Source organism: Equus quagga, chromosome 13 (genome assembly GCF_021613505.1).
Source record: "Equus quagga isolate Etosha38 chromosome 13, UCLA_HA_Equagga_1.0, whole genome shotgun sequence".
Lineage (NCBI taxonomy): Eukaryota > Metazoa > Chordata > Mammalia > Perissodactyla > Equidae > Equus > Equus quagga.
In genome coordinates, this window is record NC_060279.1 from 63,328,568 (window position 1) to 63,351,998 (window position 23,431).

Below are 23,431 nucleotides of genomic sequence, written 5' to 3' on the forward strand. Positions count from 1 at the left end.
CTGCCATGGCATGCCTTGGTGAACAGTGTGTAGGTGTGCACTCGGGTTCCAAACCCAGAACCCTGGGCCCAGAAGCAGAGCGTGCAAACTTAACCACCATGCCCCCGGGGCTGGCCCCTCAAAGGTCCTATCTCATGAGGGTAAATGTTTTGATAATACCGTGAATTTTCTTGAACATAGTCTTTTGCTTTTTGGCCTTGAATCCTTGACAATATGGATAAATAGTGGTTGTTTTCCTACATTTTTAAACCCTCACAGAGATAACTGAGCTTTATGCAAGTAAATGCAATGGTGTATTTGAAACTGAAACATAAACTTCCGAGAGTATAATGGAGGAACTCTTTGACAATAGTTTATATCAGTGTTTTCCAAAAGGCAACGTAGTGTGTCATGATCAGCATTAAAAAAAAGATAGAATGGAAATTATCAGAGTGCATTGCACAAAATAGAAAAGGATTGTGTTGCTTTGGAAATTCTTTTATTCAGTTATTTATGTATGTGTCTACAGGGTTGCAGTGTAAAATGTATTTCTTATTGTAGGTCTTGATCAAAAATATTTTGAAAAACACTGATGTTTAAATTATACAGACTTACTTGGTAGTAGAATTTTGTGTTTCTATCCTGTGCTTAGAAGATGTTACTCCCACATCAGGTATATTAAAACGATTATCATTTTGAACAGATTGCTGTATATTTAATTAGAATTGGTGGTAATTAGTTATTGTGGAATGGGGAAAAAACTGTGTCCTATCGCTAGATAATGTTTATAACTCAGAGAGAGCTTTTTCAGACTACACAATCCACCTCACACCTCCCAGTGAAGAATCCCTGTCAGTGGGAAGGAATCTGACAGGATGTTGCCTGTTTCTCAGCTCTGTTAGGATGGGGAAACAAAGTGGAGACCCACTATGTTAGGCCATTGCTGAGGGACTTTCACAATTACATATCATTATAGTTAGCTCTGCTTTCTGGATTTCACCATTGTAACAGGCAAAACTAGATGGTGGAAGACAACAGTGGAGACCTGTCCTCATGGCTGTGACTGAAAAGGATTTGCTGCTTTATGACTGTATGCCATGGACAAGGGATGCCTGGGCATCACCATGTCATAGCTACCCTCTTGTTGCCACAAGGTAAGACTAAAGACAAAAAAGTAAAATATCTATCCTACTCTAAATCTAGTGAATTTTAAAGTGAATTCTATCTTAGGTGCCTAAAATAGCATTTAAGTAGCTTATGTAAGTTGATTTAGACAAAAACTTTTCGTTCAGAATCTTATTATTTTGTAGCTCTTAGCTTAGAATAAATGGTTTCTGTCACTAATATATTTGCGTGTATTTTTTAAGTTGTTGAAGCAGTTTCCTAACTGTTCTCTTCAAGACTTGCTTAGTCATGAAGATAAGTAAATAGTGTTTTTTTCTTTACTTTATTGACTGTGACTAGAAAACCACTGAAATTGTGGCAGCCTTTTGACTGAGTGATGAAATCATTTAAACCAGAATGTGGTTTAAAAAGTTGTGTGGATAAACCACACAACTCAGCCAAAATATTCCTCAACTTCTCTTTCTAGTATAAGAGCACGTAATTTTGATTCCGTCCAATGAACATTGATTTGACCTGAACCAACAAGATGTTTCTAGCATGCCAGATGTGGGGAATTGGAAGGGAAAAGAATAAAGAAATGTATATTTTGGGGCCAAAATGTCTTAAGAGATAACTAGAAACTAGTTATCTAGCAAAACTAGAAAACATAATCACATTCACTTTTATATAGGCTTAAAAAAGAATCAAGCTTTGATCTAACTAAAAAACTACACATTAAAAAGGAGCCCCACAGAAAAGTATTTGGCAGTCAAAAAAGCTAAATGGTGGAACCATCTGGTATGTCCAACAGGGAACCCTGGGGTGGGGCGGGGGGGGGGTTCTGCTTTGAGCAAAGATTCATGGGAGGAAGAGTACTCTTGACATTACAGGAAGATTTTCACATTATATAGGATTTCCTTCAACTTGCTAAGTTCCCTTACATATATCATTCTTTTTACAAAAATATAATTTTCAGGGGCCAGCCTGGTGGCATAGTGGTTAAGTTTGGCACGCTCTACTTCCATGGCCCAGGTTCACAGGTTCAGATCCTGGGTGCAGACCTACACCACTCATCAAGCCATGCTGTGGTAGCGACCTACATACAAAATAGAGGAAGATGGGCACAAATGTTGGCATAGGGCCACTCTTCCTCAAGCTGAAAGAGGAAGATGTTAACAGGTGTTAGCTCTGGGCCAATATTCCTCTCACACACACAAATATATATATATAATTTTCACATAGCTTCTCTAATTTAGAGCCAGAGCACCTACATCACGGAATAGAGATAAAGGATTTGTTGAGCCTTGGAATCCAGGAAGTGTGCCCTTATTAATTCCTTCAGGATATAAGAGTCCTGCAGAAAGACTGAATTTAACCATCAGTTTCTCTGGTTTTTTTCTTGTTTATCTCCACTAAATTATAACCCCCCTGAGGTCAAGAACTATGACTTAGTCATTTTAGCACTTCCCATAGTGCTTTGCAGATAGTAGGCCCTCAAGAAATCTCAGTTCAGTTAAATTCTATTACTTAAATTATAGTTTCTCTGTCGTGGTTACATTGGGAGCATGACAGGAATCCTATGAAAACATGGACATGTCTCAGTAGTTATAATTACAGCAATTAAATTTATATTTTCCAAAGATTTAGAGCTTATCAATATGACTACAGAGATCTCTTAAGTTTACATTTTATGGAAGAAGTTTATACTCTATTTATGATCATAGAATGCAGGGAGGGTAGTTTTATCCTTACACATTTCCTTAATTGTATGTCACTGGAGAGATGGGACAGAAACCTATGACATGCCATATATGAGCCTTTGTTCAATACTAGAAATTACAATCCCATAAACAAATGATTTTGGCCATAGACTAGACTGGGCCTAGATGACCAAAGCCCTTTGGTACTAAAGAAGGAAATGGGGTGGTTGTGTGTATACTATCAGTGGGGTATTAATTTGCAACTAGGGAAAGGATATAAATAAAATTTAAGACCTAAAACTCTTAGAAGAAAGTACAGGAGTAAATCTTTATGGCCTTGGGCAGTGCCTTCTTAGATATGACACCAAAAGCACAAGCAACAAGAAAAAAAAAATATATTGGACTTCATCAAAATTAAAAACTTTCAGGGGCCGGCCTGGTGGCACATCGGTTAAGTGCTCCTGTTCCACTTCTCAGCGGCCTGGGGTTTGCCAGTTCGGATCCTGGGTGCAGACATTGCACCGCTTGGCAAGCCATGCTGTGGTAGGCGTCCCACATATAAAATAGAGGAAGATGGGCACGGATGTTAGCTCAGGGCCAGTCTCCCTCAGCAAAAAGAGGAGAAATTGGCAGATGTTAGCTCAGGGCTAGTCTTCCTCAAAAAAAAAGACTTTCATGCTTCAAATGTCACCATCAAGAAAGTAAAAAGACAACCCACAGAATGGGAGAAAATATTTGCAAATCATGTATCTAATCTGGGACTTGTATCTAGAAAATATGAAGAACTTGTACAACTCAATCATAAGAAGATAAGTTACCTAATTAAAACAATGGGAAAAGGATCTGAATAGACATTTGTCCAAAGATACACAAATGGCCAATACGCACATGAAAAGATGCTTAACATAATTACCCATCAGGGAAATGCAAATCGAAACCACAATGAGATACCACTTCCTACCCACTAGGATGGCTATAATTAAAAAGACAGACAATAGCAAGTGTAGGCTAGGATGTGGAGAAAATGGAACCCTCATACACTGCTGGTGGGAATGTCAAATGGAATGGTCAATGTGGAAAACAGTCTGTCAGTTCCTCAAAAGGCTAAACGTAGAGTCACCATATGACCCAGAAGTTCCACTCCTAGGTTGTATACCCAAGAGAAATGAAAACTTATGTCCACACAAAAACATACATGAATGTTCATAATAGCATTATTCATAACACCCAAACAGTGGAAACAACCCAGGTGTCCATCAAATGATGAATGGATAAACAAAATATGGTATATCTATGTAATGGAATATTTAGTTCAGCGATAAAAAAGAGTGAAGTTCTGATATGCTCTGTAACATGGATGAACCTTGAAAACGTTATGCTAAGTGAAAGGAGCCAGACACCAAAGACCACATATTATATGATTCCTTTTTTTTTGAGGAAGATTAGCCCTGCTAACATCTGCTGCCAATCCTCCTCTTTTTGCTGAGGAAGACTGGCCCTGAGCTAACATCCATGCCCATCTTCCTCTACTTTATAGGTGGGACGCCTGCCACAGCATGGCTTGCCAAGTGGTGCCATGTCCGCACCAGGGATCCAAACCGGCAAACCCCGGGCCACCAAGCGGAACATGCACACTTAACCTCTGCGCCACCAGGCTGGCCCCTGTATGATTCCATTTACGTGAAATGTCCAGAATAGGCAAATCTGTAGAGACAGAAAGTAGATTAGTGGTTGCCAGGGGTGTGGGAGGTGTTGGGAGAAATAGGGAGCGATTCCTAATGGATATAGGATTTCTCTCTGGGGTAATGAAAATGTGCTAAAATTGGATGTGGTGATGGTTGCATAACTCTGAATATTACTAAAACCCATTGAACTGTATACTTTAAATAGTTAAAGTGTACCGTATGTGAATTATATCTCAATAAAGCTGTTACAATTAAAACAACCCAAAAAATATTTAATAGAAGGGACTAAGACCAATCCTTAATAAACTGAGTTTGAGTCCCTATTCTGCCACTGATAGTAGGTAATTAGGAGCATGTTACTTAACCTTTCTGTGCCACAGATTTTTCATTTGTTAAGTAGACCCTAATGAGATGGAGTGGTTGTGCGTATTAAATGAGTTAATGGCTATACACATTGTAAGTGCTCGAGTGTTAGCTGCTTTAATTATAATAGTAATTATTATTTAATATTAAATGAAAATATGTCAAAGAAGTCTATATAAATAATATAATTGGTTTAATTTGGCCATTGTTAAGAGAGGAGCTTAGCTCTACCCAATAGTTTTTACAAGTAGTGAAAGTTTCATATTAAATGTGAAGAATTCAAATGTATTATTTGGATCGACCTAGACCTGCAAATTGAACTTGGCCATTAATTAAATGGGTGAAGCCTGTAGCTCTCTGAACAGGTTGTTTCTTAATAAGTTTAATTAATGTAACAGCAGAGATATTTTACTCCTTGTTCAGGAAGTACCAGTGGATTAGGAGCAAAGCTGACAGGCAGAGAGAGATTTAGTTTTTCCATGTGGCCATGTCGGCTAGCTGGTGTTGGTTGAAGTCACTGCATGATAGAATTAAGTGGGGCTTAATCATCCTCTGCCTCCAAGAGCGGGTAGAGTATGGCCACTGAGAGAGACCAGAGACTAGAACCAGACTAGGAGGGATTCCATAGAGAGAAGTAAGGCCAAAAAGTGGTGTGCTCATGTCTTTTTAGTGTGAGGGAAAGAGAGGGTTTGAGATTTATATGAGAAAGGGCTGAATGTTCACTTTCACTAATTCTATTTCTAATACTTTGGAACATGTTCTTATGAGTGGATGAGACCAAAAAAAGTGATAGCGTAAACACATAGGGAAGGAAAAGAAATTAAGGACCTTGATTATCTGCAAAAGTAGACAGTCCTTGATAAATTAAGACTTAATTGTAGTTCAAAAATCAAAGAACATTGTTAGGGTGATGTAAATTAACATGGGTTACCATTTATCTTAGCTTGCACATTTACAGGTTCTTGGAAATCACAACTGTATGTGTATGTGTTTGCTTAATAGCTGGTATTTCAGGCTGGTGAGGAATTAAGTAAAATGTGAAATGATAAATGAAGAGGATTTTTATTTTATTTATTTATTTTTTATTTTACACATTTCTTGAGATTAAAGCCAGATGCGTGATACGGGTAGAAAAACATTGGTTTTAAAGGTGCTGTGGATTTTGCAGGATGTGCATTTTGCAATCTTTTCCTATAAGCTTTGTTTGACTGGAGGAGAAAAAGATTCAAAGAAAGTGTGGCTACTTTACAATGTGGAAAATTGAGTGGTGGTGTGCTTATGGGACTTATGGGACAAAAGCTGCTAAAATGCCTTTGCATGAGCTCATCTGGCCTCCCCACCAAAGGGGGGCTTTTGGCAGTGTACTCTAACTAACTGCTGCACAGCAAGAGTCCAGCAGCTGGTTTGAATTAGATTCCCTCTGCCAAATATTTCATAATCAAATCTGTAGGAAAAATTCTCCTAGACTTTATAATTTTTAATATCTGACTTGGGATTAGCAATCAAACTGAATATGGTAGAATACACCCTGTCGCTTTCCCCACTCCGTGTCTTAGTTGGATCATATGTGGAGTAATTTTGAAACTTATTCAACTCTTGCTGAGATAGCTAATGTTTAATTGGCATGTTGGTTCTATGGGAATCAGCTCAATGAGGCAGTGCTCAAATTATACTTTCATGGACCTCTGGGGATCCCCTCTTCAGGGGGGTGTTTGAGTTCAAAACTATTTTCATGGTAATACTAAGATGTTATTTACTTTCTTTCACTGTTGACATTTGCACTGAGGGTTGATAAAATTGCTAGTGCCTTAGCATGCATCAAGGCAGTTGGCACCAAACTGTATGGACTTGCAGGGGGAAAAAATGCCAGTTTAACCTGAAAATGTCTTTGTTGAAGCAGTAAAACTTACTAGTTTTATTTAATATCTACCATTGAATATTCATCTTTTTAATATTCCGTGAGATGAAATGAGAAGTACTCACAGAGCGCTTCTGCTGCATACTGAAGTGTAATGGTTGTCTCAAGAAAGACATGTGTGATGGAGTTACAAGCTGAACTAGCTGGGTTTTTTTCATGGAACACCATTTTTGACTTGAAATAACAACTGGCTGACAAACTGTGGTTAGTCAGACTTGGGTATTTGTCAGAAATTTTCTCTAAAACGACCAAAACGAATTTGTCGCTTAAGGAAAACACTGATAGTATTTGTTGCCAATTATAAAATTCTAGATTTCAAACAAAAATTAGAATTCTAAAATACTTGTATCTGTCACTGTGGGCTTGACAGCTTCCCAGGACTTTTCTGGTGAGATCAGTGGTAATATTAGCAAGTGTGACTTTTGATATTGTATATTGAAATGCTTTTAACATTTGGAAAATCTGCATAACTCAGTGAAAAAATATTTTCCAAATGACCAGTACATGATATTACAAAATCATGCATGGGTAAAAAAGATCCATTCAAATTGCAAGAGAGACCAATGGATTTTTAATGTAACAGGATGCATTAAAACTTTAGTGATGGCTCCGCCCCATGGCTGAGTGGTTAATGTTTGGTGTGTTCCACTTTGGCAGCCGGGGTTCCTGGGTTCAGATCTGGGCTTGCAGGTTCGGATCTGGGTGCAGACCTACAGCATTCATCAGTCATGCTGTGGAAGCATCCCACAGACAAAATGGAGGAAGACTGGCACAGATGTTAGCTCAGGGCTAATCTTCCTCAAGCAAAAAAAGGGAAGAAGATTGGCAACAGATGTTTAGCTGAGAGTGAATCTTCCTCACCAAAAAAAACCCCCAAAAACAAAACTTTATTGATAAGGTTTCAGATCCTACATTGCAACTAACATTTAAGAAAACCGCTTGTTGAGTTTTGGTTCAGTGGACAAAAGGATATCCACAATTATGTGAAAAAGCTATTAAAATATTCCTTCCTTTTCCAACTACATACCTATGTAAAGCTGAGTTTTCTTTATGTATTTCAACTACATGCTGCAACAAAATCCAGAAGCAAATATGAGAATTTAGCTATCTTTTATTAAGCTGAATATTAAAGAGATTTACAAAAACTATAAAACAATGCCACTCTTCGCGTTGTATTTTTTTCTATTTTGGAAAATATTATTTTAGTAAAAACAAGTTATTTAATATATTAACACAAAATAGGTTTGTTTTTTCTATTTTTAAATGAATTAATATTTTTTAATTTCTCAGTTTTAATTTCTAATTATAGTAAATACCAATAAATATAATCCATATAAACAGAAGCGTTTTGGAGTACTCAGTGTTTTTAAGAGTGTAGAAGTGTCCTCAGACCCACAAGTTGGTAAACCACTAGTTTAGTTCTTCTCAACTGTGGCTATACATTTTGAATTGTCTGGAGAACTTTTAATAAAGTAAGGTTGCCTGGGCCCCATCCTAAACCAGTTAAATCTGAATTTTTGAGGATATGAGCCAGACATCAGTCATTTACTTTTACAGTTAAAGCTATGTACTGGGTGCTCTAGTGTACTTGGCTGAGAACTCAGTAATTAACTTGGCTAAACCAGTTGGTAGATTAAGGAGAAATTCCCTTTTCCTTGAGAGACACATTCTTGCCTTTTGTCTGAACCAGTAATGACTCCCTGATAACTAAAGGAAATGTAAAGGAGCATCCATTTGCTCTTTGATGTCTTCTCGCTCAGATTACCATTGGAGGAGTGAAGGAACGAACCAACAAATTTGTAGAAAAAGATTACAGGTATACAGCCTACAGTGAAGCTAAGAACAAGCCATTTTATTTATTTCTCTTTGATGTCCATTCCTCACCCAGGTTTTTAAAAATCCTATATAGAGGGTCTGGTCCTGTGGCCTAGTGGTTAAGTTCAGTGCGCTCCACTTTGGCGGCCCAGGTTCAGTTCTGGGCGTGGACCTACACCACTTGTTGGTCGCCATGCTGTGGTGGCAGCCCACAGACAAAATAAGGAATATTGGCACAGATGTTAGCTCAGGGCCAATCTTCCTCAAGCAAAAAGAGGAAGATGTGCAACAGGTATTAGCTCAGGGCAAATCTTCCTCAGAAAAAAAATACAATAAACTTTAAAAAAGATCCTATATGGAAAACATTGTCTGCTGAGTGATTCCTTATAAGTGAGGTAGTATGTTTGTTCTGTTACACTGATCCACTTAGAACTTCTTAAATATAGGGAAAATATTTTTGGTAGACTGAAATAAATTAAACTATATTAAATAGTTGTCATGAAACAAAATATCGAATAGTTAAATGACCTTAAGGAAAGTTGCTTTTCTCAATGGTTTTTCCACATGTATACTTCACTGTTATTTTATTTTATTTTTTTTTTAAGATTTTATTTTTTCCTTTTTCTCCCCAAAGCCCCTCCGGTACATAGTTGTATATTCTTCGTTGTGGGTCCTTCTAGTTGTGGTATGTGGGACGCTGCCTCAGCGTGGTTTGATGAGCTGTGCCATGTCCGCGCCCAGGATTTGAACCAACGAAACACTGGGCCGCCTGCAGCGGAGTGCGCGAACTTAACCACTCGACCACGGGGCCAGCCCCCTTCACTGTTATTTTTTTAGCAGCTTTATTGAGATATAACTCACACACCATACAATTGACCCATTTAAAGTATAAAATTTAATGGTTTTTAGTATGTTCACAGAGTTGTACAACCATCATCACAATAAATAATAGGACACTTTCATCACTCCAAAAAGAAAGTCCTTACCCATTAGCAGTCACTTGTTTTTCCCTCCCCCAGCCCTAAGCAACCACAAATCTACTTTATAGATTTGCCTATTCTGGACATTCCATATAAATGTTTCATATGTTATGTAGCCTTTTATGTCTGTCCTCTTTCACTTAGCATCATGTTTTCAAGGTTCATCCATGTTTTAGCATGTGTCACAACTTCATTCCTTTTTATGGCATAAAAATATTCCATTGCATGGATATATACCATTTTCATCAGTTGATGGTCATTTGGGTTATTTCCACTTTTTGACTTTTATGAATAATGCTGCTATAACATTCATGTACAGGGGCTGGCCCAGCGGCTGAGTGGTTAAGTTCGCGGGCTCTGCTTCAGCGGCCCAGGGTTTCGCTGGTTCGAATCCTGGGCGCTGACATGGCACCGCTCATCAGGACACACTGAGGCAGCATCCCACATGCCTCAACTAGAAAGACCCACAACTAAAAATACACAAATACATACCGGGGGGCTTTGGGGAGAAAAAGGAAAAATAAAATCTTAAAAAAAAAAGAAAACATTCATGTACAAGTTTTTGTGTGAACATATGTTTTGGGGTTTTTGGGTATATACCTAGGAATAGGATTGCTGGGTCATATGGAACTCTATGTTTAACTCTTTTGTTGTTGTTGTTGTTGTTGTTGTTGTTGTTTTGAGGAAGATTAGCCCTGAGCTAACATCTGCTGCCAGTCCTCCTCTTTTTGCTGAGGAAGACTGGCCCTGAGCTAACATCTGTGCCCATCTTCCTCTACTTTATACATGGGATGCCTACCACAGCATGGCTTTTGCCAAGTGGTGCCATGTCCGCACCCGGGATCTGAACCAGTGAACCCCGGGCCTCTGAAGCAGAACGTGTGCACTTAACTGCTGTGCCACCGGGCCGGCCCCAGGATAAAAGTTCTTGCTTCACATTTTCTTTTCCTTCTTTGCCAAGAACACTTTGAGAATTCTGGAACAAATGGACATCAATAAAGAGGAGTGAGGCTAAAATGTTGACCCTTTCTTACACTTTTGCTTAGGCATCAGTCTTGTTTCTGGCCTTTTCTCCTGTGGTTCCCTTGAATGAAAATGACACCAGGGGCTGGCCCCATGGCCAAGTGGTTAAGTTTTCATGCTCCGCTTCGGTGGCCCAGGGTTTCACCAGTTTGGATCCTGGGTGCGGACATGGCACCGTTCATCAAGCCATGCTGAGGTGGTTTCCCACATAGCACAACCAGAAGGACCTACAACTAGAATATACAACTATCTAATGGGGGGCTTTGGGGAGAAGAAGAAGAAAAATAAAGATTGGCAACAGTTGTTAGCTCAGGTGCCAATCTTTAAAAAAAGAAGACGAAAATGACACCCACCAAATCTATTGGCTCTCCCCTATATCTGACCCAGTTTCAACCTCCTTCCTCAAACTCTTCCACTTGGCCCTCTGAAACTCACTCAGTCATTAGGAAAATCTTTTATATCCTCGACTTTTTCTTTGAAGATGCTCTTCACCTTCTTCCTTTAAATCTGGCTGTCCTCTAACAGAGAACTGCTTCCCCTTCTGTTCTTTCAAGAGATAGCAATGGTCTCTTCCACATCCCACTTACCACTGGGCTTGGAAATAGGGTAGGTGTCCTCCTTGCTCCCTGTTGCTCTATTGTCCACTGTTCCTCCCTCCTCCCTAAAATCCTCCAGCTTCTTTGGCGTTCATACCTTCAAACCATACCACCTGAATGCTTTCTTTGTTGATATCATCTCAAGACTACCAGCTCATTCTACCTTACCCCTTAAAGATTTTAGCACCTGATTCATGTTCATTTGTTCTGTCTCTGTCTCTGTCTCTCTCCCCTTCTTTCCTTCCTTCTCTTTCTCCTTCTCTCCCATCCTCTTCCTTTCTCTTTCCCTCTTCCCTCCACAGAATCCTAGAATTTGAATGATTTTAATATCTAGGTAGATGATCCTGTTACTCCGAACTCTCAGTTCCTTGGTTTCTTCTCCTTCAATGATGTCCTTCACACTATCTCCATCACTCACCAACACTATCATGATGCTGAGCTTGTCATTACCGATAACTGGACCCTCTCCATAATATTGAGTTGGTTCAATAATATCCTCCCATCATGCTCAGTTATTTTTATTATAACAGCTTTATTGAGATATAATTCCCATACTATAAAGTTCATAGGGTTGTGCATTCATCAATACCATCGAATTCCAAAGATTTTCATCACCACAAAAAGAAAACGCATACCTATTAGCAGTCACTACCTATTGCCCCTTCCCCCTAGCCCCGGCAACCACTAATCTACCTTCTATCTCTGTGGTTTTGCCTATTCCATATAAATGGAATCATACAATATGTGTTCTTTTATGTCTGCTTCTTTCACTTAGCATAATGTTTTCAAGGTTCAGCCATATTGTAGCCTATGTCAGAACTTCTCTCCTTTTTATGACTGAATAATATTCTATTATATGGATATACCACATTTTGTTTATCCATTCATCATATGTCCAAATGATGGACATTTGGGTTGTTTCCACTTTTTGGCTATTATGAATAATATAGCTATGAACATTTGTAAACAAGTTTTTGTGCTAACATATGTTTTTAGTTCTCCTGAGTACTTAATTAGGAGTGGAATTGTTTGGTCATTTGGTAACTCTATGTTTAACTTTTTGAGGAACCAGTTAATTTTTTTAAAAATATGTGAACTTGTGAATTTAATATCCATTGTTGTTTATTCTTGTTGATGTTCAGAACGTCCTATCTTTGGCCAGTGGGAGCCTCTTCATGGGCCTCCTGTACCCCTTTGACAGGACTTTTATATTAAAGCATTTGAGAGTTGCCATCTGTCTGGTATGATAGAATGTTCCAAACTTATCTTGTATATCTTCTGCTCTAGAGCAGTCATTTTCAAGAAGCCTCATTTTTTTTTGAAGTGTAGGGGTTCAATATGGGCAGTAAGGATATTTGTTGCTGTTGAGTTGGTTATTGTTTATAGGTCTTTGTTGATGGTCAAAGGTGGGATGTAAGGATGTATATGTATGTATGTATGTATATTTTTTAAACATAAAATACATCATGAGTTCACACAGATACTCCATTTCAAATTTGAGACTATAATGTTTTTACGTAACTTCTGCTATCTTACATCTGGTTTTCCTTTTTCTCATACCCAGAATTCGAGATCTCAAGGATACTAGAGATGATCAAATTAGAATATCACATAATTACTCATTTGCTTTATCCTGTATTACATACACTACAGTATCAGAATAGTGCTACTATTATTCTACTGTAACCCTATCACCAACAATATAATTACTGAAAACAGTTGAAGAAAATATTTTGGAACTCCTTTTTTTGCCCTTTTTACCTGGCTTCTCCTGGTTCTCTGTCAGTTCTCCTCTAACCTCCTTGGCCACAGTTTCTCATTCCCTTTTGTTGATCCCTCCTTATCTTCCTGACTTCTAAACATTGACATGCCCCAGGGCTCACACTTCTTCTCTCTCAACTATCCCACCCCACTGGTGATTATATCTAATACCATAACTGACAATTCCCAAAGTTATATCTCCAGCCCAGACAGAATCACAAACTTATATTCCGACTGCCTATTTAACGTATCATTCACATATTTGTAATCATTAGGAAGCACATTCAGCGGTTAGTAAAAGTAACCAGAAATAGTAAAACAGATATTTATTTATTTCTTATGTAAAAGAAATCTTTCATCTTTAGCAAGAGGCTTCTACCCTTCAAGTTTGCTTCATGGCCCAAGATGGCTAGTGGAAGCTCCAGCCATCATATTTAAATTGAAGGCAGGAGGAAGAAGAGGAAAAGGACAAAAGGGATACATACGTGCCGCCTTATTTTCCAATTACGGAGTTTTTCTGGAAATCCTACCCAATAACAGCTACACTTCATTGGGCATGTCTTTCTGCAAAGGAGTTTGGAAAATATTCTTTTATCCACACATACTGTCATTCAGGATAAAGGCAGAAATCTTCTATTTCTAAGGAAGAATGAGAGAATGAATAATGAGTAGGCAAGTAGACATTGTAGCAGAGACTGCTAATTGCTATCTCAAACTTAATATTTCTAAAAACACATTTTGTACTTCTCCAACAGACCTGTTCTTCCTACACTCTTCTTCATTCAGGAAAAGGGCATTTTTCCAGTTTGTGTGCAGGTTTTTTTGTGGATGCAAGTTTTCAGCTCATTTGGGTTTACACCAAAGAGTATGATTGTTAGATCATATGGTAAGAATATGTTTCATTTTGTATGAAACTGCTAAATTGTCTTCCAAAGTGGCTGTACATTTGCATTCCCACAAGCAACGAATGAGTTCCCATTGCCCTATATTCCTGTCAGCATTTGGTGTTGTCAGTGTTTTGAATTTTAGTCATGCTAATAGGTGTGTGGTGGTATATCATTGTTTTAATTTACAATTCCCTAATGAACAGATTTTCATATACTTATTTGCCATCTATATATTGTCTTTGAGGAGGTGTCTGTTCAGCTCTTTTGCCCATTTTTTTTTCAGTTTTGCTAACTTCAAAAATTTTTCTTTAATTATGGTAAAAAACACACGACATACAGTTTGCCACTTTAACCACTTTTAAGCGTACAATACAGTAGTGTTAACTCTATGTACATTATTGTGCAACAGGTTCCCTAGAGCTCTCTCATCTTTCAGAGTGAGGCTCCTGAGCCGTTGAATAACAACTCCCCTTTCCCTCTCCTCTCCAGGCCTTGGTAATCACATTCTACTTTCTGTTTCTCTGAGTTGACTACTTTGGATATTGGAAGCGTGTAACTGGAATCATGCAGTATTTGTCTTTTTTATGACTGGCTTATTTGATTTAGCATGATGTCTTCAAGTTTCATCTGTTTTGAAGCATATGACAGGATTTCCTTCTTTTTAAGGCTAAATAATATTCTATTGTGTGTATATACTGCATTTTCTTTAGCCATTCATCTGTCATTAGACATTTAGGTTGCTTACACCTCTTGATTATTGTGGATAGTGCTGCAGTGAACATGGGCGTGAAATATCTCTTCAGGAGCCTATTTTCAGTTCTTTTAGATATATATCAAGAAGTAGGTCTTTTGCTCTTTTTTTTTTCAGTGAGGAAGATTGGCCCTGAGTTAACATCTTTTGCCAGTCTTCCTCTATTTGCTTGAGGAAGATTGTCACTGAGCTAACATCTGTGTCAATCTTCCTCTATTTTGTATGTAGGATGCCTCCATAGTATGGCTTGATGAGCAGTGTGTAGGTCCACGCCTGGGATCTGAACCAGTGAATCCTGGGCTGCCAAAATGGAGCGTGAAAACTTAACCACTATGCCACTGGACCAGCCCCTTTTGCTCATTTTTTAACTGGGTTTTTTGTTTTATATATTCTTGAGTTTTAAGAGTTCTGTGTATATTTTGGATACCAGTCCTTTATCAGATATATGTTTTTCATATATTTTCTCCTACTCTGTGGCTTGTCTTTTCATTCTCTTAACAGTGTCTTTTGAAGAGCAGAAGTTTTTTTGTTTTTTTGCAGGGGAAGATTCGCCCTGAGCTAACATCTGCTGCCAGTCTTCCCTTTTTTTTTCCTCCCCAAAGCCCCAGTGCATGGTTGTATATCCTAGTTGTAAGTTGTTCTAGTTCTTTTATGTGAGCCACTGCCACAGCATAGCAACTGACAGACAGGTGGTGTGGTTCTGCAACCAGGAAGTGAACCTGGGCCCCCGAAGCAGTGAGTGCTGAACTTTAACCACTAGGCCATCAGGGTTGGCTCGAAGAACAGAAGTTTTTAATTAATGAAGTTCAACTTACTGATTTTTTCTTTTCATGGATTATGGCTTTAGTGTTGTATCTTTTTAGATCACCTAGATTTTCTCTTAAGATGTGTTCTAGAAGTCTTGCATTTTACATTTAGATCTAAGATCCATTTGGAATTAATTTTTGTAAAAAGGGCAAAGTCTTCCAAAACAGAAAGCACCAGGCCCAGATGGATTCACTGGTGAATTCTACCAAACATTTAAGGAAGAAATTCCCTATAATCTCTTTCAGAAGATAGAAGCAGAGGGAATACTTCCTAACTCATCCTAAGAGGCTAGTATTACCCTAATACTGAAACCAGGCAAAGACATTACAAGAAAGGAAAACTGCAGACCAATATCTCTAACGAACATAGATGGAAAAATCCTCAACAAAATATTAGCAAATTGAGTCCAAAAAAGTGTAGAAAGAATTATACACCATGACCAAGTGGGATTTATCCCAGGTATGCAAGGCTAGTTCAACATTCAAAAACCATTTAATATAATCCATCACATCAAGAAGGTAAAGAAGAAAAATTACATGATCGTACCAAGAGATGCAGAAAAAACATTTGACAAAATCCAACACCTGTTCATGATAAAAACTCTCAGTTAACTAGGAATAGAGGGGAACATTCTCCACTTGGTAGAAACTGTCAACAAAAAAAACCTACAGCTAACATACTTAATGGTGAGAAACACACAGCTTTCCCACTAAGATCAGGTACAAGGCAAGGATGTCCCCTCTTGCCACTCCATTTCAACGTCATACTGGAAGTCCTTGCTAATGCAATAAGGCAAGAAAAGGAAGCAAAAGGCATACAGATTGAGAAGGAAGACATAAAACTACTTTTGTTTGGAGTTGACATGATCTTCTTTGTAGAAAATCCAAAAGAATCGACAGAAAACTTCTGGAACTAATAAGCAGTTATAGTAAGGTTGTAGGATACAAGGTTAATATACAAAAGTCAGTTGCTGGGTCTGGCCCAGTGGTGCAGCGGTTAAGTTCACATGTTCTGCCTCAGCAGTCCAGGGTTCGCCAGTTTGGATCCTGGGTGTGGGCCTACACACTGCTTGTCAAGCCATGCTGTGGCAGGTGTCCCACATAAAGTAGAGGAAGATGGGCATGGATGTTAGCTCAGGGCCAGTCTTCCTCAGCAAAAAGAGGAGGATTGGTGACAATGTTAGCTCAGGGCTAATTTTCCTCAACAACAACAAAAAGTCACTTGCTTTCCTATATGCTAACAATGAATAAGTGGAATTTGAAATTAAAAACACAATGCCATTTACATTAGCACCCCCTAAAAAGAAATACTTAGGTATAAATCTAACAAAATATGTTCAAGATCTGTATGAGGAAAACTACAAAACTCTGATGCACAAAATCAAAGAGAAACTAAATAAATGGAGAGATATTCCATGTTCATGGATAGGAAGAATCAGTGTTGTAAAGTTATCACTTCTTTCCAAATTGATCTGTAGATTCAATGCAATCCCAATCAAAATTCTAGCAAGTCATTTTATGGATATTGACAAACTGACTCTAAAGTTTATGGAGACAGGAAAAGGACCCAGAACAGCCAACACAATATTGAAGGAGAAAAACAAAGTCAGAGGACTGACACAACCCAACTTCAAGATTTACTTTAAAGCTTCAGTAATCAAGACAGTGTAGTATTGGCAAAAGAATAGATAGATAGACCAATGAAACAGAATAGAGAGCACAGAAATAGATCCCTATAAATATAGTCAACTGATCTTTGACAACGGAGCAAAGGCAAATACAATGGAGCAAAGATAGTCTCTTCAACAAATGGTGCCAGAACAACTAGATATCTACATGCAAAAAAATGAATCTAGACACAGACCTTACACCATTCACAAAAATTAACTCAAAATGGATCATAGACCTAAGTGTAAAATGCAAAACTATGAAACCCCTAAAAGATAACATGGGAGAAAACCTAAATGACCTTGGATATGGTGATGCCTTTGTTAGATACAATACCAAAGACATGATCCATGAAAGAAATAATTGATAAGCCAGACTTCACTAAAATTAAAATTTTCTGCTCTTTGAAAGAGAAGACAAGCTACAGACTAGGTTAAAATATTTGGAAAAAACACATCTGATAAATAACTGTTATCCAAAATATACAAAGAACTCTTAAAGCTCAACAGTAAGACAACAAACAATGCAATCAAAAAATGAGCCAGGGACCTTAACAGACACCTCACCAAAGAAGATATACAGATGGCAAATAAGAATATAAAAATATGCTCCACATCCTATGTCATCAGGGAAATGCAAATTAAAACAACAATGACATACCACTCCACACTTATTAAAATGGCCAATATCCATAACACTGATGACACCAAATGTTGGTGAGGATGTGGAGCAATAGGAACTGTTATACATTGCTGGTGGGAATGCAAAATGGTACAGTCACTTTGGAAGACAGTTTGGCGATTTCTTACAAACATACTCTTACCATATAATCCAGCAGTCCTGCTCTGTGGTTTATGAATGGTGTAAATAAGTTCACACAGAGACCTGCACAAAGATATTTATAGCAGCTTTATTCATAATTGTCAACACTTGGAAGCAACCAAGATGTCCTTCAGTAATGAATGGATAAGTGAACTGTGGTACATCCAGACAATGAAACATTATTCAGTGCTAAAAAGAAATGAGCTATCAGGCTATGAAAAAACATGGAGGGAGCTTAAATGCATATTACTAAGTGAATGAAGCTGATCTGACAAGGCTTTATACTGTATGATTCCAACTATATGACATCCTGGAAAAGGCAAAACTATGGAGACAATAAAAAGAGCAATGGTTGCTGACAGAGGGGAAGGTTGAGTGGGCAGTGCACAGAAGGTTTTTAGGTATGATATTATAACGATGGATAGATATCATTATACATTTATGCAAACCTATAGAATGTACAACACCAAGAGTGAACCCTAAAGTAAGCAGTGGGCTTCAGGTGATTATGATGTAGGTTCATCCTTGGTAAAAAATGTACCGTTCTGGTAAGTGATATTGATAATAGAGGAGGCTATGCATGGATGGGGACTTATCATTTCCTAATAAAAATTGAATCTTTTTTTGATATGCACAGCCTCTTGGGAGCATAAAAAGCCAAGGGGAAATTGTGGCCTTGACCCATCCAGCCCACTGTTCTGCCTGTGATACCAGGGGTCATTTTATGGGAAAACAGAATGGTATCTACTTAAAAGATTATAATTTTGAAATGTACTTATCCAAAAACTGCTGGTGGCTTTTATAATGTTCTACTTGTTAGTCGGCATAAATTGCTGACATTTTCCCCTGACAATGCATTGATTACTTTTGATCTTTGTTCTGTTTGTGGTCCTAGATTGGTTCATTCTGGCTCCGGATGTCGATCACCCTCACTTGGGTCTGACCTTACCTTTGCTACCAGGACAGGCTCTCGGCAGGGCATTGAGATGCATCTCTTCAGGGTGGAGACACATCGAGATCTGTCAACCTGGACCAGGATACTTGTTCAAGGTTGCCATGCTGCTGCTGAGCTGATCAAAGAAGTCTCTCTAGGTATACATCGTGGCATTTCATTTCTAAGAGTAATTAAATGGAACTGTTATATTTTATTTTAAAGTAGAAACCATTATCATGTGTTCCAGACTTAAAAATGTTCTGAAATATGGCAGCTTAAAGTGATCATGATGGAAAGAAACCTAGTTTCTCTGTTTCAGTAGCAAAGTTTTCCTAAGCCTTGTACATGGCTCTGAACACGCTCATAACACAGATGGCAGTTTTACTGTTCATCATTTTAATCTGTATTTGATAGTGTAAAGATTTGTTTACTAAGTACTAGATTCATGGACCCTCTGTTTAAGAAGATTTGGAATCTAAGATTTGGATAAATATGAGCGTATCACAAAGCTAATGGCTATAAAAAAATAAAATATTTTGAAGAGGAGTTTTGCTTCAAAAGTTCAAAAATGTGTGCCTGATACTGAAATAAGCATCTAAAGGAAATAAGCCTGGTAGTCTCTTTCCATTGTTGAAGTGCCCTCTTGTGGCTAATACGTATGAATTTGGGGGCATGGTTTCATATGTATATATTTGTGTGTATGTATGTATATATATATATATATATGTATAGATTTTTCCAGATTGCTTTTCATTTTAACAAGAAGAGAAAATAGTCAAAACGAAGAGACAATTAGAGTCTCTAATAGGTTTGAATTACATTGAGTATCTTGGCTGCAAGTTGGTTTACTTAATTTTGCTCCTGTTTTCTATATATCTTATTTTATAAATCTAGTTTTACAGGATTTATATAAACAGAGAAAATATTTTAAGAGCAGAATATCTTGTGATTTATCTTTCTTTCCATTGCTTTTGGAAAGTGAGGGATCTCCGTGGCTTTAGAACTGCATGGGCAGCATTTCCATGGGTCATCTTCTAACACTAGCACCAGGGGCAGTTTATTTTTTATGTTGTCAAAACGACACAATTCTTCAACTATTTAGGACTTGCTGATTATTTCCCTCACAACCACAATGATGATTCAAGCAATGACACCAATAACTAGTAAGACCTTCAGCTAGATTCTGCCAGAACCACACATCCACACTGTCTTTCTCACTTGTCTATCTCCCACCCATTTTCTCTATGGAGTGGTTGATTACAACATTAAGGGCTGTGGGGTTCTGGTTTTTATTTTGGCCACAGAATGTGCTTTCTGGGATTGGCATGTCCTCAGTGTGAAAGTTTGTGATGCTCTGTGTTCCTGTGGGGACTCCAAGAGGTCAGCCAGCACTCTCCTCAGGCCCTTCACTGACATCTGGGGTCACCATATCTTCTTCGAGGATTCATAGAGATATGCTTCCCAAAACAAAGAATGCAACTTGGATTTTTAACATTTTTAACTTTTGTGTTGTTTCTGTGGTGTCTGGCAGCTAAACTTCATATTGCAGGAAATCAAAATCTATCCAGTCCCTGGCTCACAGTTGTTTAAATACAGATGGCTTGAGGAGAGGGAGAATAAGAACCAGCTGGTTCCTTATATTTTTACATAGACAAAAGAAACATATTTTTTGGTAATTTTGAACTTTTTTGTTCTCATTCATAGCTGTATTTTAATATTACCTTGGTAATGCTTTCATTTCCACTATTCAGGCCAACTTATGTACTTACTAATCACTTACTCTGTATTTAGAGCTGTGCCAGATATATTAAACTGGCTGAAGGTAAACCACTTTGTGAGAGCCAGGAGTCCTTTAAAATGTGTTTGGGGCCAGCCCTGTGGCTGAGTGGTTAAGTTGTGAGTGGTTAAGTTCGTACACTCTACTTCGGCAGCCCGGGGTTCACTGGTTTGGATCCTGGGCACGGACCTAACACTGCTAGTCAAGCCATGCTGAGGCAGTGTCCCACACAGAGGAACTAGAAGAACCTACAACTAGGATATGCAACTATGTACTGGGGGGCTTTGGGGAGAAAAAAAAGAGGAAGATTGGTAACAGATGTTAGCTTAGGACCAATTTTCCTCAAAAAAAAAATGTGTTGTGTGTGTATGTGTGCACCCGTGAGTGTGTGCACTTAGTCCGTTATGTCTTAATATGTGTGTACTCGGTGTGCACATCCACATATATACATACATACGTACATACATAACCCAACATGTCCTTCAGATGCATGTTACCACCTTCTGTTAAATTGCTGGGGGATTCAGAAAGGTTTCTTTAAAACCATAATTTTATGGGGCCAGCCTCGTGGTCTAGTGGTTAAGTTCGGCATGCTCCACTTCCGTGAACCAGGTTCAGTTCCCAGGCACCAACCTACACGATTCGTCAGCCATGTTGTGGCGGCGAACCACATACAAAATAGAGGAAGATTGGCACAGATGTTAGCTCAGGGCTAATCTTCCTCAGGGGAGGAAAAAAACTAGTTTTGGCACATTGTACCACATAGTCAGATATTTATGGCCTACAGAAAGTCAGGAAGTTGACAAAAAGAAATCAGTTAAGTTCTGTTCCTTGTCTCATGTATTTTGGTTATAGTTAAATTTCATTGACTACCTACAAGATTTGACTAGTGAATGCAATACATGATCTTCATAATGTTCATTTAGTTTTAAACCTTTATTAGATTATAGTTATAGTAGAATTGATCAGTGATCCCTCTGGTACACAAGGACTTTTTCCTTCTAGCAAATATAAACTTCAAGATGCCTAGGCAGAGAATGCAGTTAACTCCCTCAGGTACACAAAACCATTTTCCATGTGTCATAATATGTCAAAATTTGAAAATGCATATATGTGTGTAGTTGTTTGAACTTTAATAAGTATGCTTTTAAAGGCTTAATTTCATCATACCAATTACCCAAGCTGTTAAAGTTTTTAAATCATACAAGAACTTTATGAAGATAATTTATATTTCTATAGCTTTGGTGATATGAAGACTAAGAAGTAGAAGATACAGGTAGGAGTTTTATTAATAAATATGCAGAAAATCTGCCAGAGGAGAAGAAAAATGGGCATTTTAAAGTGTTTATATTGTTAGCATATATGAGGAAAGAGTTTCACCATGTTCTCAATTTCATAGAAATTCTCTTGAATCCCTTTTTATTCATCTACTTGGCAAATATTGATTGAGTATGTGTATACTCTGTGCTTTTACTGGCTATACGAAAATAAATAAGGTAGGTGTAGCCCCTGCCTTTGAAATAGGAAGGACAGAAACGGACAGAATAAGGACAGAGTCAGGGTTGTTATAAGTCATAAATGTGAGCTACATGTATCCTCTAACCCTAATACACAACCTTCTAAGGCAAGTTCTATTACCTCCATTTTCAACATGAAAGAACCGGAGGTGGGCCGGCCCCATGGCCAAGTGGTTAAGTTCGCATGCTCTGCTTCCGCAGCCTGGCGTTTTGCTGGTTCAGATCCTGGGCGCGGACATGGCACTGCTCATCAGGCCATGCTGAGGCGGCATCCCACATGCCACGACTAGGCCTCACAACTAAAATATATACAACTATGAATGGGGGGGATTTGGGGAGAAAAAGCAGAAGAAAAAAAAAAAAGATTGGCAACAGCTGTTAGCTCAGGTGCCAACTTTAAAAAAAAAAAAAAAAGAACGGGGGTTAGTGTGGCTGTGACTTGAATTGAGGTCTTTTTGACTCCAAAACCAGTGCCTTGAGCCCTGACATTTCCTTCTCTAAATAACTCATTCTTTTTTTGTGTGTGAGGAAGATTGGCCCTGAGCTAACATCTATTGCCAATCTTCCTCTTTTTGCTTGAGGAAGATTGTCTCTGAGCTAACATCTGTGCCAGTCTTCCTCTGTTTTTTGTATGTGGGACATCACCACAGCATGGCTTGATGAGCAGTGTGTAGGTCCACACCCAGGATCCAAACCCATGAACCCTAGCCCACCGAAGCGGAGTTCACGAACTTAACCACTATGCCACTGGGCCAGCCTCCAAAATGGCTCATTCTCATGACCAGATTAAACTCCTGGAGGACATATAGTATCAGTTTCTCTTAATTCATTAAATGAACAAATATTTACTGAGTATTTTATTATTTACAAAGTGCTGTGCTTTGTAATGAGAGAAATAAAAATAAATAAGACCTGCTTCATGGCTTTGACCAAATAGCTATAAGAAAGGAACATAGTCATGTTCTTTTTTGTAACCCTGGGTGTGATTAGCCCATTGATTATACTTGATCACTGGCTTTTCCTGTGTGCAGTAACAGAGAATGTTGCCCCAGCCTTTCTCTTAGAGACTCCTGGGCAGTCAGGCCAGCTTGAACCTGCAAACGCTTCTGGGTTGTTCTGGAAGGCCAGGAGGAACCCAGGATGACATGGTCCTGCAGGTGCTAAAGTGTCTTGCTAGAAACACTAGAGTCCCCCCCAGAGCCCTCCTACCAAGTAACTGGTCCCAGAACAGCAGAAGCAGGATTTGCAGCATAGAATTTTTGACATTAGGGTCCTTGTCCTTCATGATACACTGGTAACCACCAGCAGTGTCTCATTTAAAAAGACACAAAGTAGAAAACATAGG

General features: G+C 38.4%; 1 protein-coding gene across 1 annotated transcript in view; it reads left to right on the forward strand.

Moving 5' to 3' along the window:
* Positions 1 to 23,431, forward strand: part of SNTB2 (syntrophin beta 2) — a 98,288-nt gene that overhangs the window by 61,564 nt on the left and 13,293 nt on the right. Inside the window, exons 4-5 of the mRNA XM_046680328.1 lie at positions 991 to 1,133; positions 18,754 to 18,950. Of these exons, the coding sequence (XP_046536284.1) occupies positions 991 to 1,133; positions 18,754 to 18,950 (340 nt within the window). The remainder of the gene's footprint in view (positions 1 to 990; positions 1,134 to 18,753; positions 18,951 to 23,431) is intronic.